Below are 10,624 nucleotides of genomic sequence, written 5' to 3'. Positions count from 1 at the left end.
TGGAAACACTAATGGAACACTCCTGCCACAGGGCCTCCAAAAGTTGACTACATGGTATTCAGTCGACACCCACATTCCACTCCTACGACAATACCCGGAAGTAGCACACACACAAAGTCACAAGCCTGCACACAAGGGTTCAGAGCAGCACTAGGCACAAGAGCCCAAAGGGGAACATAGTCCCCATGTCCATCAACAGATGAGGGGAGAGTCGCATGCACTGCTCTCCCAGACTGCAGGATTATTCGTCGTCAAATAGGACGCAGATGCTGTGCAATAGAGAACAGACGTGTTCATGGATCGTCGTGAATGGTCTCCATGCCGCTCACACACACAATTGAAAAAGTCAAAGAATTCAATTTCTATCTAAGTTTATTTCATAGAAAAAGTAAGTTTATACATGTACTAAAAAAACCAAAACACAGGTTAAGAGAGGGAATTATAGGGGTGAAGAGACAGGCTCCAGGGCTGGTGCAGGCATTGGGGCAGCACACCATCTGCCTTTCCCAGGCGAGGCTTGCTGACGATCTGGGAGCAGCTCCAGGGATATTAGGGGAGGAGCTGGCTCCAGCGCCTCAGCTGCCAGAAGAGCTGGGTCTGTTGGGGTCTCTAGAACCACAGGTGGATAACACCGGAGCCACAGCTGACTGCAAAGCACGAAGGAGCTCCAGAGCCAAGGCAGTGCCCTGGCCGACGATGGCTTAAGCCTGGGGACTGAGGCTGCAGAAGCAGCGCGGGCACAGGATTTGTGGGTGATTGAAGATCGGAATGAGGAAGAGGGCTGCTTCTTGCACGTTCTCTGCATCTAGAAGTCGAGCCTGGAGGTGCTTTTCCTCACTTCCTCGCTTCATTGAGAGCCACAGCATGAGTATGCTGCGGCTCTGGGTTTGGAGCTGGCATGGTTACATGATGTAGAGCTTGACCTTCAGTAGGAGCTGGGCTTTCAGTCTGCTCTAACTGTGGAGCTGTGGCAGTTACTAGGGGTGCTGCTGGCTCTAGGTTTGGTGATGTTTCCAGAGCTGCTTCTCCAGCGGGGGCTGTATCTCCCAGAAGAGAAAGCGCTGTCAGTAAGACTGCTTGTGCATGCATCCCAAAGACAGGAACCTACTCGCTGCTTAGCCCTGAAATCTCAATCCAAGATGCCCCCTAACCCCAGGAAGCCTTCCCAGGCTGCAGTCCAGGGGAATAGTCATCTGAGGAGCTTCCTCAATGCTCCTGGCCTAGTTCCAGCCTCAGAAGGCTCTGCTCTGTGTGGCCCAGCCCCCTCCCTTCCTTATTCGGCCCCGTCCTCCTCACCCAGCCCGAGTCCTCCTCACCATGCCCCTCTGCCTCAGTGGGCTCCAGGGTCTCCAGCTGTGCCAGGAGATGGCGGGCTCGCTGCTCCAGGTCCGAGGCAGGCATGTTGAGCTCTATGTAAGCCAGGAGCATCTTGAGGCAGGGAAATTCTGGGGGCTGCTGGAAATCTTCAGGGTAAAGGTGCAGCCAGGTGCTCAGGATGGAGGACATGGCCCTGGGGGGAGTCACGTGGGTAGCAGTCAGAGACCTGGCCTTCCCGGCACACTGCACTCCAGGGCTGCCCTGTGGGGACCTGGGCCTCTGCGCCTTCTGCCTCTGCCCATCCAGAGGTCAGTTCTCCTCCACGGCTCATCTCACCTGGCAGAACAGGCAGAGGAGGCCTGGACACAGGGGCGGGGCCGCCAACCAGCCTGCTCAAGTGCCAGCCCTTGATCCACGGTGTCACCATCTGTCCGCTTCTTCACGGCAGCCTGGCTCAGCGTACTGTCCCTTGCCCCGCCCCTCCCCCTGCTGTCACCACTGCGAGGGCAGGCAGGGCATCTACTCTGGTCTCTGCATCTCGGGAACACGTAGGGGTCCCAGGAGGATCTGGCCCAGGAGGGTACACACAGACTCTGTCATCTACCCAGGCTTCCTGCGGGCCTCATAGCACCTCAGATTTACCTCCTACATCTACAGGCTGCCTCGTCCGCTAGGGACGCGCCTGCGTCTCCTGCCACCACTGACACTCATCCTTCACCAGCGAGGACTCAGCTGTCCCGAGTGTCACGGGTCCCCTGAGCACCCGCTGAGGTTCCAGCACACGGTCAGCAGGATGCTCTCCACACTTTGCGTTCTGGGTCCCAGGATCGGGGGTAGAGGCAGGACTGGGATGGACAGGCGAGGGTTGTAGACTCTCATGGGGCAGACTCTGAACTCTGACCTCCCAGAGGCTGCTTACAGCACGCCAGACACCTCCACAGCTCTCTTGGCCTCCTTTCCTGTTTTGCACGAGAAGCCCCCTAGACCTCGGCCCCCAGGGGGAACCAGAAGCTATGTGGGATCCAGGATTCTGCCAGCCCTGCCCATTCAGAAACCCCAAGACTCCGGGCAGTTCTCTGGGGAAGGGAGTCAGTCCCTCTTGAATCAAAATCCACTCACATTTTCAGCTGCTGCAGGGCTCCACCATCCGCATCGCAGTACGGGAGGATGCATCCGTACCTACAGGAGGCCAGGGAGGCGTCACATGGTCAGTACTGGAGACACGCCCCACATGTGATGGCTAGTGTGACAGGCTTCTCCCCCTCACCGAGAGAACTGATGCCCTGGGGGGCAGGACTGCTGTCTGCTCCATGCATTACATGATGGTTTTCCCAGAAAAGTGCCTGCATCTCATGCGCCTTCCTTTATATTTCAAGAGCGAATGAGCCCAACCGGCCCCATCCAAGTGCCTGGGGCGCCACTCATCACTCCCAGGGAGCCCTGGTCTCAATGCCCCAGGGCAGGGCACCTCTCACACCTCACCTTGCAATTGGGAAAACGCTTTGGGACAAAGTCAAAGGCTCAGAGACCACCGAGACATAGGCTTCCTCGAAGGGAGGAGGAACGAGATGACTCAGCACAACCACAGCCTTAACAGGGCTCCAGGCGCCCAGAAAGCCCTTTCCAGGACGCACCCACGTAGTCCCCACAGACACCCTGGGGGCGGCTCCTCCCTTTACCCTCTGGGTGCAGAGGGGGCCACTGGGGCTCAGAGAGGTGGAGAGCCATTCCCACCACTCACAGCTGGAAGGGGACCGGGTCCCCCCGAGTCCCCAGTGGGGGAGGGGAAGTGCTCACCTCATGAAGAGAAGGTCCAGCACCTGCTAAGGGCTGCCAAAAGCCCTGTAGGTACCCAGGAATCTGGGGAGGTAGGAGGGGTCACCGCCCAGGAAGGCAGGCACCAGGTTGCCCACCAACGTCTCCAGTCTGCGTCTCTGCACGCTCCACACCCTGCAGGGCTCATTCCTGTCCCCTGGGGACACATTTTCCCCCTGGGGTGGAACGAGGAAGAGACAAGAGTCAGAGGCCGCACCAAGGACTACAGGAAGGCCGGGGCTGGAGCTCAGACTGAGGCCCCAAGCCTCGGGAATCATGGCAAGGGGAGGGCCAGGAGTGCCCTCCACAGAATAAACGTCTTGGCATCACGAGTGAACTGGCAAAGGGCCACGGTTACGTGTGTTAGCGTCTCGGGGCAGTTTGTACTGGACAGCTCCCCGCGTGTTAACTGCGTCCCCTGTGGTGGTGACCAACACATCCCATTTTGGGGGTGAGAACTGGGGTGACAGGGGCTGATCCTGGGGTGAGAGGCATCAGGGTTCTCAGGCCCACATGGATACGTGGGGATGGAGTTAATACAGGATACACTGTAGAAACATGTGGAAAGGCTCCTTGGGGAACATCAAGTGAAATCCTTTCACAATCTCCTTCCGAGATTCCCACATGGACGTAAACAGTGATTTTGCATCTGGACACCTCAGGGCCTAGGCCGCGAGGGCGTGTCGCACACCTGACACTCCCAGGTTCCTTTGGGAGCAGGCCTCTAGGAGGGACCCAGGGGAGCGCCAGGGTGGCTCTGGGACCCGGAACTTCCTGGCTGGAGGGTCTCCTCCCGGCTGGCACTCACCCTCTGCCCGCCCTGGGCTCTGTTGCTGCTCTGGGCCTCCCGTTCCTCGTGCGGGGAGATGGAGCAGGGGGCTCCGTAGACCGGCGCCTGTCCGCAGTCTCGGGAGGAGCCCTGTGAACACAGTGCCCGCCAGCCAGGCAGAAAGTCTCAGGCCACCGGCCAGCTGTCTCTGGTGCTTCTTGGACCCGCAGACCTCTCCCCTCCAGACACATGCCCACCACTCTCTGCACAGACCTCCACCGAGGAAGAAGACACCCGACCGCCTGAGGGCCTTGGATCCACACTGGCACAGAGAAGAGCACCTCAGGGATCCTCTTTCCCCACTGCCAGCCTGTCCTCAGGTGTGATGGTGATCGGACCACCAGGTCACGATGTGCCCACCAACCTGTTCCTGCCCAGAGGGAGAACCTCCCCTCAAGTCCCACTTCCCCACACCTGGAGATGAGGGCAGCTGGCGCTGCCCAGGGAGGGCTCCCGGTGGCGGCCAGGCCTGGTGGGGCCACCTCTAGGTTGCCTGCTGTTACCTTTGGGGACCTCCTGCTAAAGGACCAGAGGCATCCAGGTTGAGCGCTGAACCGCCTGAAACATCTGAAAAACCTCTCCCTCCAGGGTTTCCTGAAGCAGAAGCCCTGGTCAGTCGAGACACAGCGGGAGAACATCCTTCTGGATCAAGTCTCTCCAGCCAAGTGAGCCCCAACTGGCTGTGGCGCTGTTACTAGAACGTGGCTGCCTGGTTACAGGGTTCCGAGTTCTGTTAGGGTCTGCCGACAAGGAAGTGACTTCACCACCCGGGGGTCCCCTCCTTGAACTGACAGTTGACACCTGTACATATAGCCCTCGGGATACTGACCGCTCACCCCTCATCCACGCAGCCCCGGTTCTCACACAGTTGCACCACACAGCCCTCCACACAGCTCCCGGGCAGGGTCTATGTGCAGCTCTGGGTAGGCAGACCTGGGTCCAGGCTCGCCTCCTCATTCCTACCTCTTCTCCATCCTGGATGAGTCCTTGTGTCTCTCAAGGCCTGTCCGTGTCCTCACGTGCACACGAGGATTATGCCCACGTGGATATCTAGGGATGTCCTGAGACAGAGGTGGGAAAAACCCTGGAACATGTGGGAGCTGTGTCCCATGCAGGCAGTGCCTCCAGTCTCTTTTCTTGTCCCCCAATTACCTCTCCCATGTTTGTTCCTCTTCTGTTCTCATCCCACTGCCGCTGCTGTGCTATGTCGGTTCAGTCGTATCCGACTCTGTGTGACCCCACACACGGCAGCCCACCAAGCTCCCAGGTCCCTGGAATTCTTCAGGCAAGAACACTGGAGTGGGTTGCCATTTCCTTCTCCAATGAATGAAAGTGAAAAGTGAAAGTGAAGTCGCACCGTCATGTCTGACTCTTTGCGACCCCATGGACTATAGCCTACCAGGCTCCTCCATCCATGGGATTTTCCAGGCAAGAGTACTGGAGTGGGTTGCCATTGCCTTCTCCGGATCTCGTCCCACAGTGCTTATTAAATGTCAGTGTGAGTGAGCGTGTGTGTGTGGAACCCAGGGCTCACTCTGGTAGGCCAGAAGAAAACTGCCGTGTAAGGCGGGATAAGCAACAGCTTCCTAAGATCTGAGAGTTTCTCATTTCCACAGCAAACCTGATGAGAAGGGTTTCACCTTTGGCCAAGGAGGTCAAGACCCTGTGACACAAGGCCTTAAAGGTGGCAGGGGCTGCAGCTGGGATGACAGACTCACATAGTCTGGCCCCACTGTCCACACCCATCACCATAGTGCAGGCCGTGATGACACAGCTGCCTTCACGGGGCTCACAGCCCAGCAGGCTCAGCATCTCAGACTGGACACACAGAGGCCCAGGGACAAACTGGTGCTCGCAGCCTGTCATCTGCCACACAGACTTGACCGTCTCATCTGTTGTGGCTTTATGTTCCTGTCCTTAAATAACTCGGTCAGTTTTGAGATTGCACCCAAGTACAGCATTTCAGACCCTTTGGTTGACTATGAGGGCTACTCCATTTCTTCCAAGGGATTCTTGCCCACAGTAGCAGATGTAATGTTCATTTGAATTAAATTCACCCATTCCAGTCCATTGTAGTTCACTGATTCCTAAAATGTCGACGTCCACTCTTGCCATCTCCTGTTTGGCCACTTCCAATTTACCTTGATTCATGGACCTAACATTCCAGGTTCTCATGCAATATTGTTCTTCATAACATCGGGATTTACTTGCATCACCAGCCACATCCAGAACCGGGCGTCGTTTTCGCTTTCGCTCCATCTCTTCTTTCTCTCTGGAGTTATTTTTCCATTCTTCTCCAGTGGCATACTGAGCACTTACCTACCCTGGAGTTCATCTTTCCGTATCATATCTTTTTGCCTTTCATACTGTTCATGGGATTCTCAAGGCAAGAACACTCAAGCGGTTTGCCATTCCCTTCTCCACCAACAAACAAGCCAAAAATATAAAAGGCAGGTAAGGACAGGCTCTGCAATCAATGATGCTGGCAAAACTGGACACTTATGTGCAAAGCCGTCAAACTGGACCACTCTCTTCCAATATACAGAGAACTCAACGCAAAATGCATTCAGCCTTGAGTAGAAGACCTGAAACCACAGAACTAGAAAAAAAATCAGGTAGAAAGCTCTTGACCAGCCATCTCAGAAATGATTTTTGGATCTGATCCTAAAAACAAAAGAAAGCAAAAAGTAACAAGTGGAATTACAGCAGAGGTCAACAAAATAAAACAGAGAAATGAAATGAAATGAAATGAAATGAAATGGGAGAAAATATTTGCAATTCATATATTTTCTAAGGGGTTAATATCTAAAATATATCAAGAATTCATACCACTGAATGGCAAACAAAAAACTAACTTCATTTAAAAACGGCCCAAACTCTCAATAGCCATTTTTTCCAAAGAAGACATACAGATGGCAAAGAGGCACAGGAAAGATGCTCTACATTTGTAATCATCAAAGAAATGCAAATCCACACCAACAGAAGTTACCCCCTTACATCTCCCAAAATAGCCATCATCAAGAAGAACACAAATCAGTGTTGGCGAGGATGTGAAGAAAAAGAAACACTTGACACTGTTGGTGGGAATGTAAATTGGTGTAGCCAGTATGGAAAACAGTATGAAGGCTCTTCAAAAAATAAGACTACCTCATGATCCAGCAACCCCACTCCTGGACATATATTGGGAGAAAGCTGTACATTGAGAAGATAATGCACTACTAGTTACAATGCCTAAGATGTGGAAGCAACCTAAACGTCCACTGCCAAATGGATAAAGATGTGGTACATAGTCACAATAGGATACTACTTCGACATGAGAAGAACATTTCTCTGGATTCCAAAGTCTTCCCTTCAAGCAAAACTTACCAAACCAACAAACAACCGAGCTCTTTTAGGCCGCTAGAATTCGCAAATACTTGAGCATCTATGATTACTGTGCAGAAATAAAGTTTTAAATGCTCATTCAACTTCGAGTAATGCCGTTTCTCAATGGTCTGTTGCTGGAAAAGAGGAACAGAAACACAAATAAACTGTTCAAAAAGCCCTCCATACGCAAAAAACATAAAAAGGCGGAGACTGCTTTACTGCAAACTTTGCTTAGGTGTTAGTATGTCACAAATTGCCCTCCAGGGAGCTCTCTGTGAGCTAGTTCGAGTCAGTCAATAAAGCCTGAAAACACTGAAAGCGAAAGGGAACTTAGACGACTAGGCTTTAGCCGACCAGGCTCCTCCATCCCTGGCATTTTCCAGGCAAGAGTACTGGAGTGGGTTGCTAATTCCTTCTCCAGAGGATCTTCCCGACCCAGGGATCGAACAGAGGTCTCCCACATTGCAGGCAGATGCTTTGCCCTCTGAGCCACCAGGGAAGCCTGTAGGAAAGAGCACGGAGTCCCTTCTGAACAGCCGCTGCCGGCGGCCAGGACGGGATCCCCGAGCTGTGCGCCCCCATCACCCGCGCGCATCCCGGGAGCAGAGATCTCTCACAGCTGCGGACCCACCGCGCCCGACACGCGCGCCCCGCGGCCCCAACTTCGGGCTCCTCGGCGGCACCTCCCCGGCCCGGAACCGCGAGCCCGTGGCGACCGGGCCCAGGCGGCGTCCGCAGACCCAGAGGCCGCCCCCCGCGGTCGTGGGGGCAGCCCCGCCGCGAGGAGACTCGAGGGGCGCCGAGCAGGGAGGGCTGCGAGCGCGCGGGGCGCCCACCGCTCAACGGCCGCCTTGGGGCGCCGGCCCGGCGTCCTCACCCTGCGGCCGATGGCGGCCACCCCGGAGCCGAGGACCGAGGGAGGCTCGCGCTCCTCGGGGCTGCAGGAGTCGGGGGCCGCTGGCCGCTGGGCAGGCGGGGGCGCGCGGTGAGGGGCTGCGGTCGAGCTGCACTTACTCGTGTCTGCGCTGCTCCCTGGTGCGGGGCGTCCCGCAGTGGGGACCGACTCAGTCTCCAACTTCCCTTCCGTCAGGACGGGTCCTGGGGGCTCAGGCGCCTCTGCGCCTCCGCCCTCCACCTGCAGCCGCTCACGCCTGCGCACTCGCTCCGGGGCCGGTGGGGGCGGGGAGGGGCGCCTGTCAGCCTGGGCACTCCTGGCTGGAATATCCTTCTTTTAAATGCAAAGTGTTGGACTTGATATCAATTTCTAAAAAAATAAACGTCAAGTTTTCTTTATCCTAATCACAATTTCGTGACTATAGATTCTGTCTTTGGAAGATTTCTTTAAGAATAATTTGTACTTGGTCAACTGAGTCAGATAATAGGTTCAAAATTATATATTGCTTGTATAAATTTTCAGCCAATAATACGTTTTACCCTGTGGAGTTGTATTTAGTGTGTGTGTGGGGGGGGTTGTTTTTTGTTTTTTTACTACTAATCAGCCTTGGCAGGGGCAGAGTCTTGAGATGAAGGGAGAGTTAGGATCCCCTAGGCTAGGGCTGCCTCCCTGCCACATGGTTTGCCGTGGGAATTGGAGGTCCTAGGACCCCAGAATATTCTGGCAATGGGGAATAGATTCTCTGGGTGTGAGCACAAGTATACACTGACACACATCAGAGGAAGGGACCATAGGGACTGGGGTCAGGGGAGGGGTGGACCTTGGGGCAGTGACAGTGACAGAAACATACATCAATTTCCCCTGGACTAAGGCAAAGACCACCTTGTTGGGCCTCATGTGGAATCCAGGTCAGAACAGCTGCACTGGCTGTGATGAGGAGTCCTCATAAGGCAACTAGACACCCCACGGCTGAAGAGGAGGTTGAGGGTCCTCTTCAAGGTCCCTCTCAAAGCCCCTGGTTCCTATGGATCCTGTCACATTCCCTCCTGGGGCCCAATGAATGCTGAGGTCCTGAAGTCTCTCAGAGCTATGGTGTGTGCTGCGGTTTCCCTGCTTGGTGTGTAGTATGAGTGGTTCCCCTTAAAGGGGTGATGTGTCCAGTACTGGGGTGAGAAGAGTGTCCCTTGCACTCCTACACATTCCCCTGCCCCTGAGCTGGGCCATACCTCCTCCTATCAGCATCCGAGCTTCTCAGTGGAGGAATGGAGCCTCTTATCTATTCATTGACCAGCTGTGCCCTGAGCACTCAGTGGGGGTGGTGAGAGAAAGAACCACCAGGGCCACAGTTTGGAGCGGGAAATGGAGAAACCCAGAAAGAAAAGACAGAAAGGAGCAAGTTCTGTGTTGAAAAACAGTAGGTGCCACAATGGGGTCATGGAAAGTCTGCACTGAGGGGACATGTCTGTCCCCAGCAGTGGAATGAAAAGGCGCCAGCCATTCACACATCTGGGGATGATTATCCCAGAAGGAGGCACAAGTGTATGGACACACAGAATGTGTTTGTCCAGAGATGAAGCCAGGGCTAGTGTGGCTGGTGGGAGCTTGGCAGGACAGTAGGGGGACAGTGGGGAGGCAGGAGACAGGGCCTGATGCTTGATGGCTGTGTGAGTGGTCCATTCTGTGTGACAACATTAGCCAGTCTTGAGTGACTTAAGCAACAAACATTTCTTATCTCACACTATCTGTGGACCAGGAATCGGCCATGCTTCAACTGGAGGCCTCTGCCAGTGTCTCCCAGGGGTCTGGGGCTGTGGACTCATTGATTCAGGACCCAAGAGCTCCTCTGTCTGATGGTCTCAATGTTAAGCCACAGATGCCTCTTCATATAGCAACTTGTAATATACAGGCTTGTTTCCTAGAGTGAGGGACGAGGAAGAGAGAAAGACAGAGAGGAAACTGCAATACAAATGAATAAGTAGAGGTTCTACACCTCAACTCTGGGGGATTGTCAAATAGTACAACCACTGTATATAACACCTTCAGCAGTTTCTAAAAAGGACAAGCCTACAGTTTTCAGTCAATCCCAAAGTTCCCCTCCTACATCAATACCCAAACGCATGTGAACACAGATATTCACACGCCTTTACACAAGTATTTCAGAGCACCGTTGTTCAGAAGAACCCAAAGGTGAAAACCCTAATGTCCATCAACAGGTGAAAGCCAAATGTGCTGTTTCCAAAATGGAATGTTGTGTAGCAATGAAAAGAGTGCAAATGTTCTCAAATAGACATTTAATAGGGTTATGTAACATTGTCAATGAACGTACTGCAATTTACAGGTACAATCTAAGATAATCAAACTATTAAATTCTATTTTAAGTGGACTTTATACCATAGAATAAA

The 10,624-nt window shown here is 54.0% G+C and overlaps 1 protein-coding gene across 6 annotated transcripts; it reads right to left on the bottom strand.

Annotated features, from left to right (window-relative positions):
• Window positions 1-354: 354 nt before the first annotated feature.
• On the bottom strand, window positions 355-5,426 carry LOC145538023 (ral guanine nucleotide dissociation stimulator-like). 6 transcript variants are annotated; one of them, XM_081569286.1, is made up of 8 exons: window positions 5,114-5,426; window positions 4,925-5,022; window positions 4,465-4,701; window positions 3,941-4,223; window positions 3,115-3,308; window positions 2,437-2,496; window positions 1,317-1,510; window positions 355-1,037 (listed from the first exon to the last, which is right to left on the bottom strand). In XM_081569286.1, exons 5-8 carry the CDS (start codon window positions 3,117-3,119, stop codon window positions 835-837), a joined length of 462 nt encoding a protein of 153 aa, XP_081425412.1. In that variant the 5' UTR covers window positions 3,120-3,308; window positions 3,941-4,223; window positions 4,465-4,701; window positions 4,925-5,022; window positions 5,114-5,426; the 3' UTR covers window positions 355-834. The 6 variants fall into 6 exon arrangements, with proteins under 6 accessions (XP_081425412.1, XP_081425410.1, XP_081425411.1 ...); XM_081569284.1 differs by having other exon boundaries at window positions 3,941-4,051; XM_081569285.1 differs by having other exon boundaries at window positions 4,465-4,670.
• Between the last annotated feature and the right edge of the window lie 5,198 nt (window positions 5,427-10,624).

The sequence above is a fragment of the Giraffa tippelskirchi genome, chromosome 2, assembly GCF_054371585.1.
Source record: "Giraffa tippelskirchi isolate mGirTip1 chromosome 2, T2T-mGirTip1v1.2.pri, whole genome shotgun sequence".
Classification (NCBI taxonomy): Eukaryota; Metazoa; Chordata; class Mammalia; order Artiodactyla; family Giraffidae; genus Giraffa; species Giraffa tippelskirchi.
Note: the sequence above shows the minus strand (reverse complement) of the source record. Positions and strands in the feature narration are given on the sequence as shown.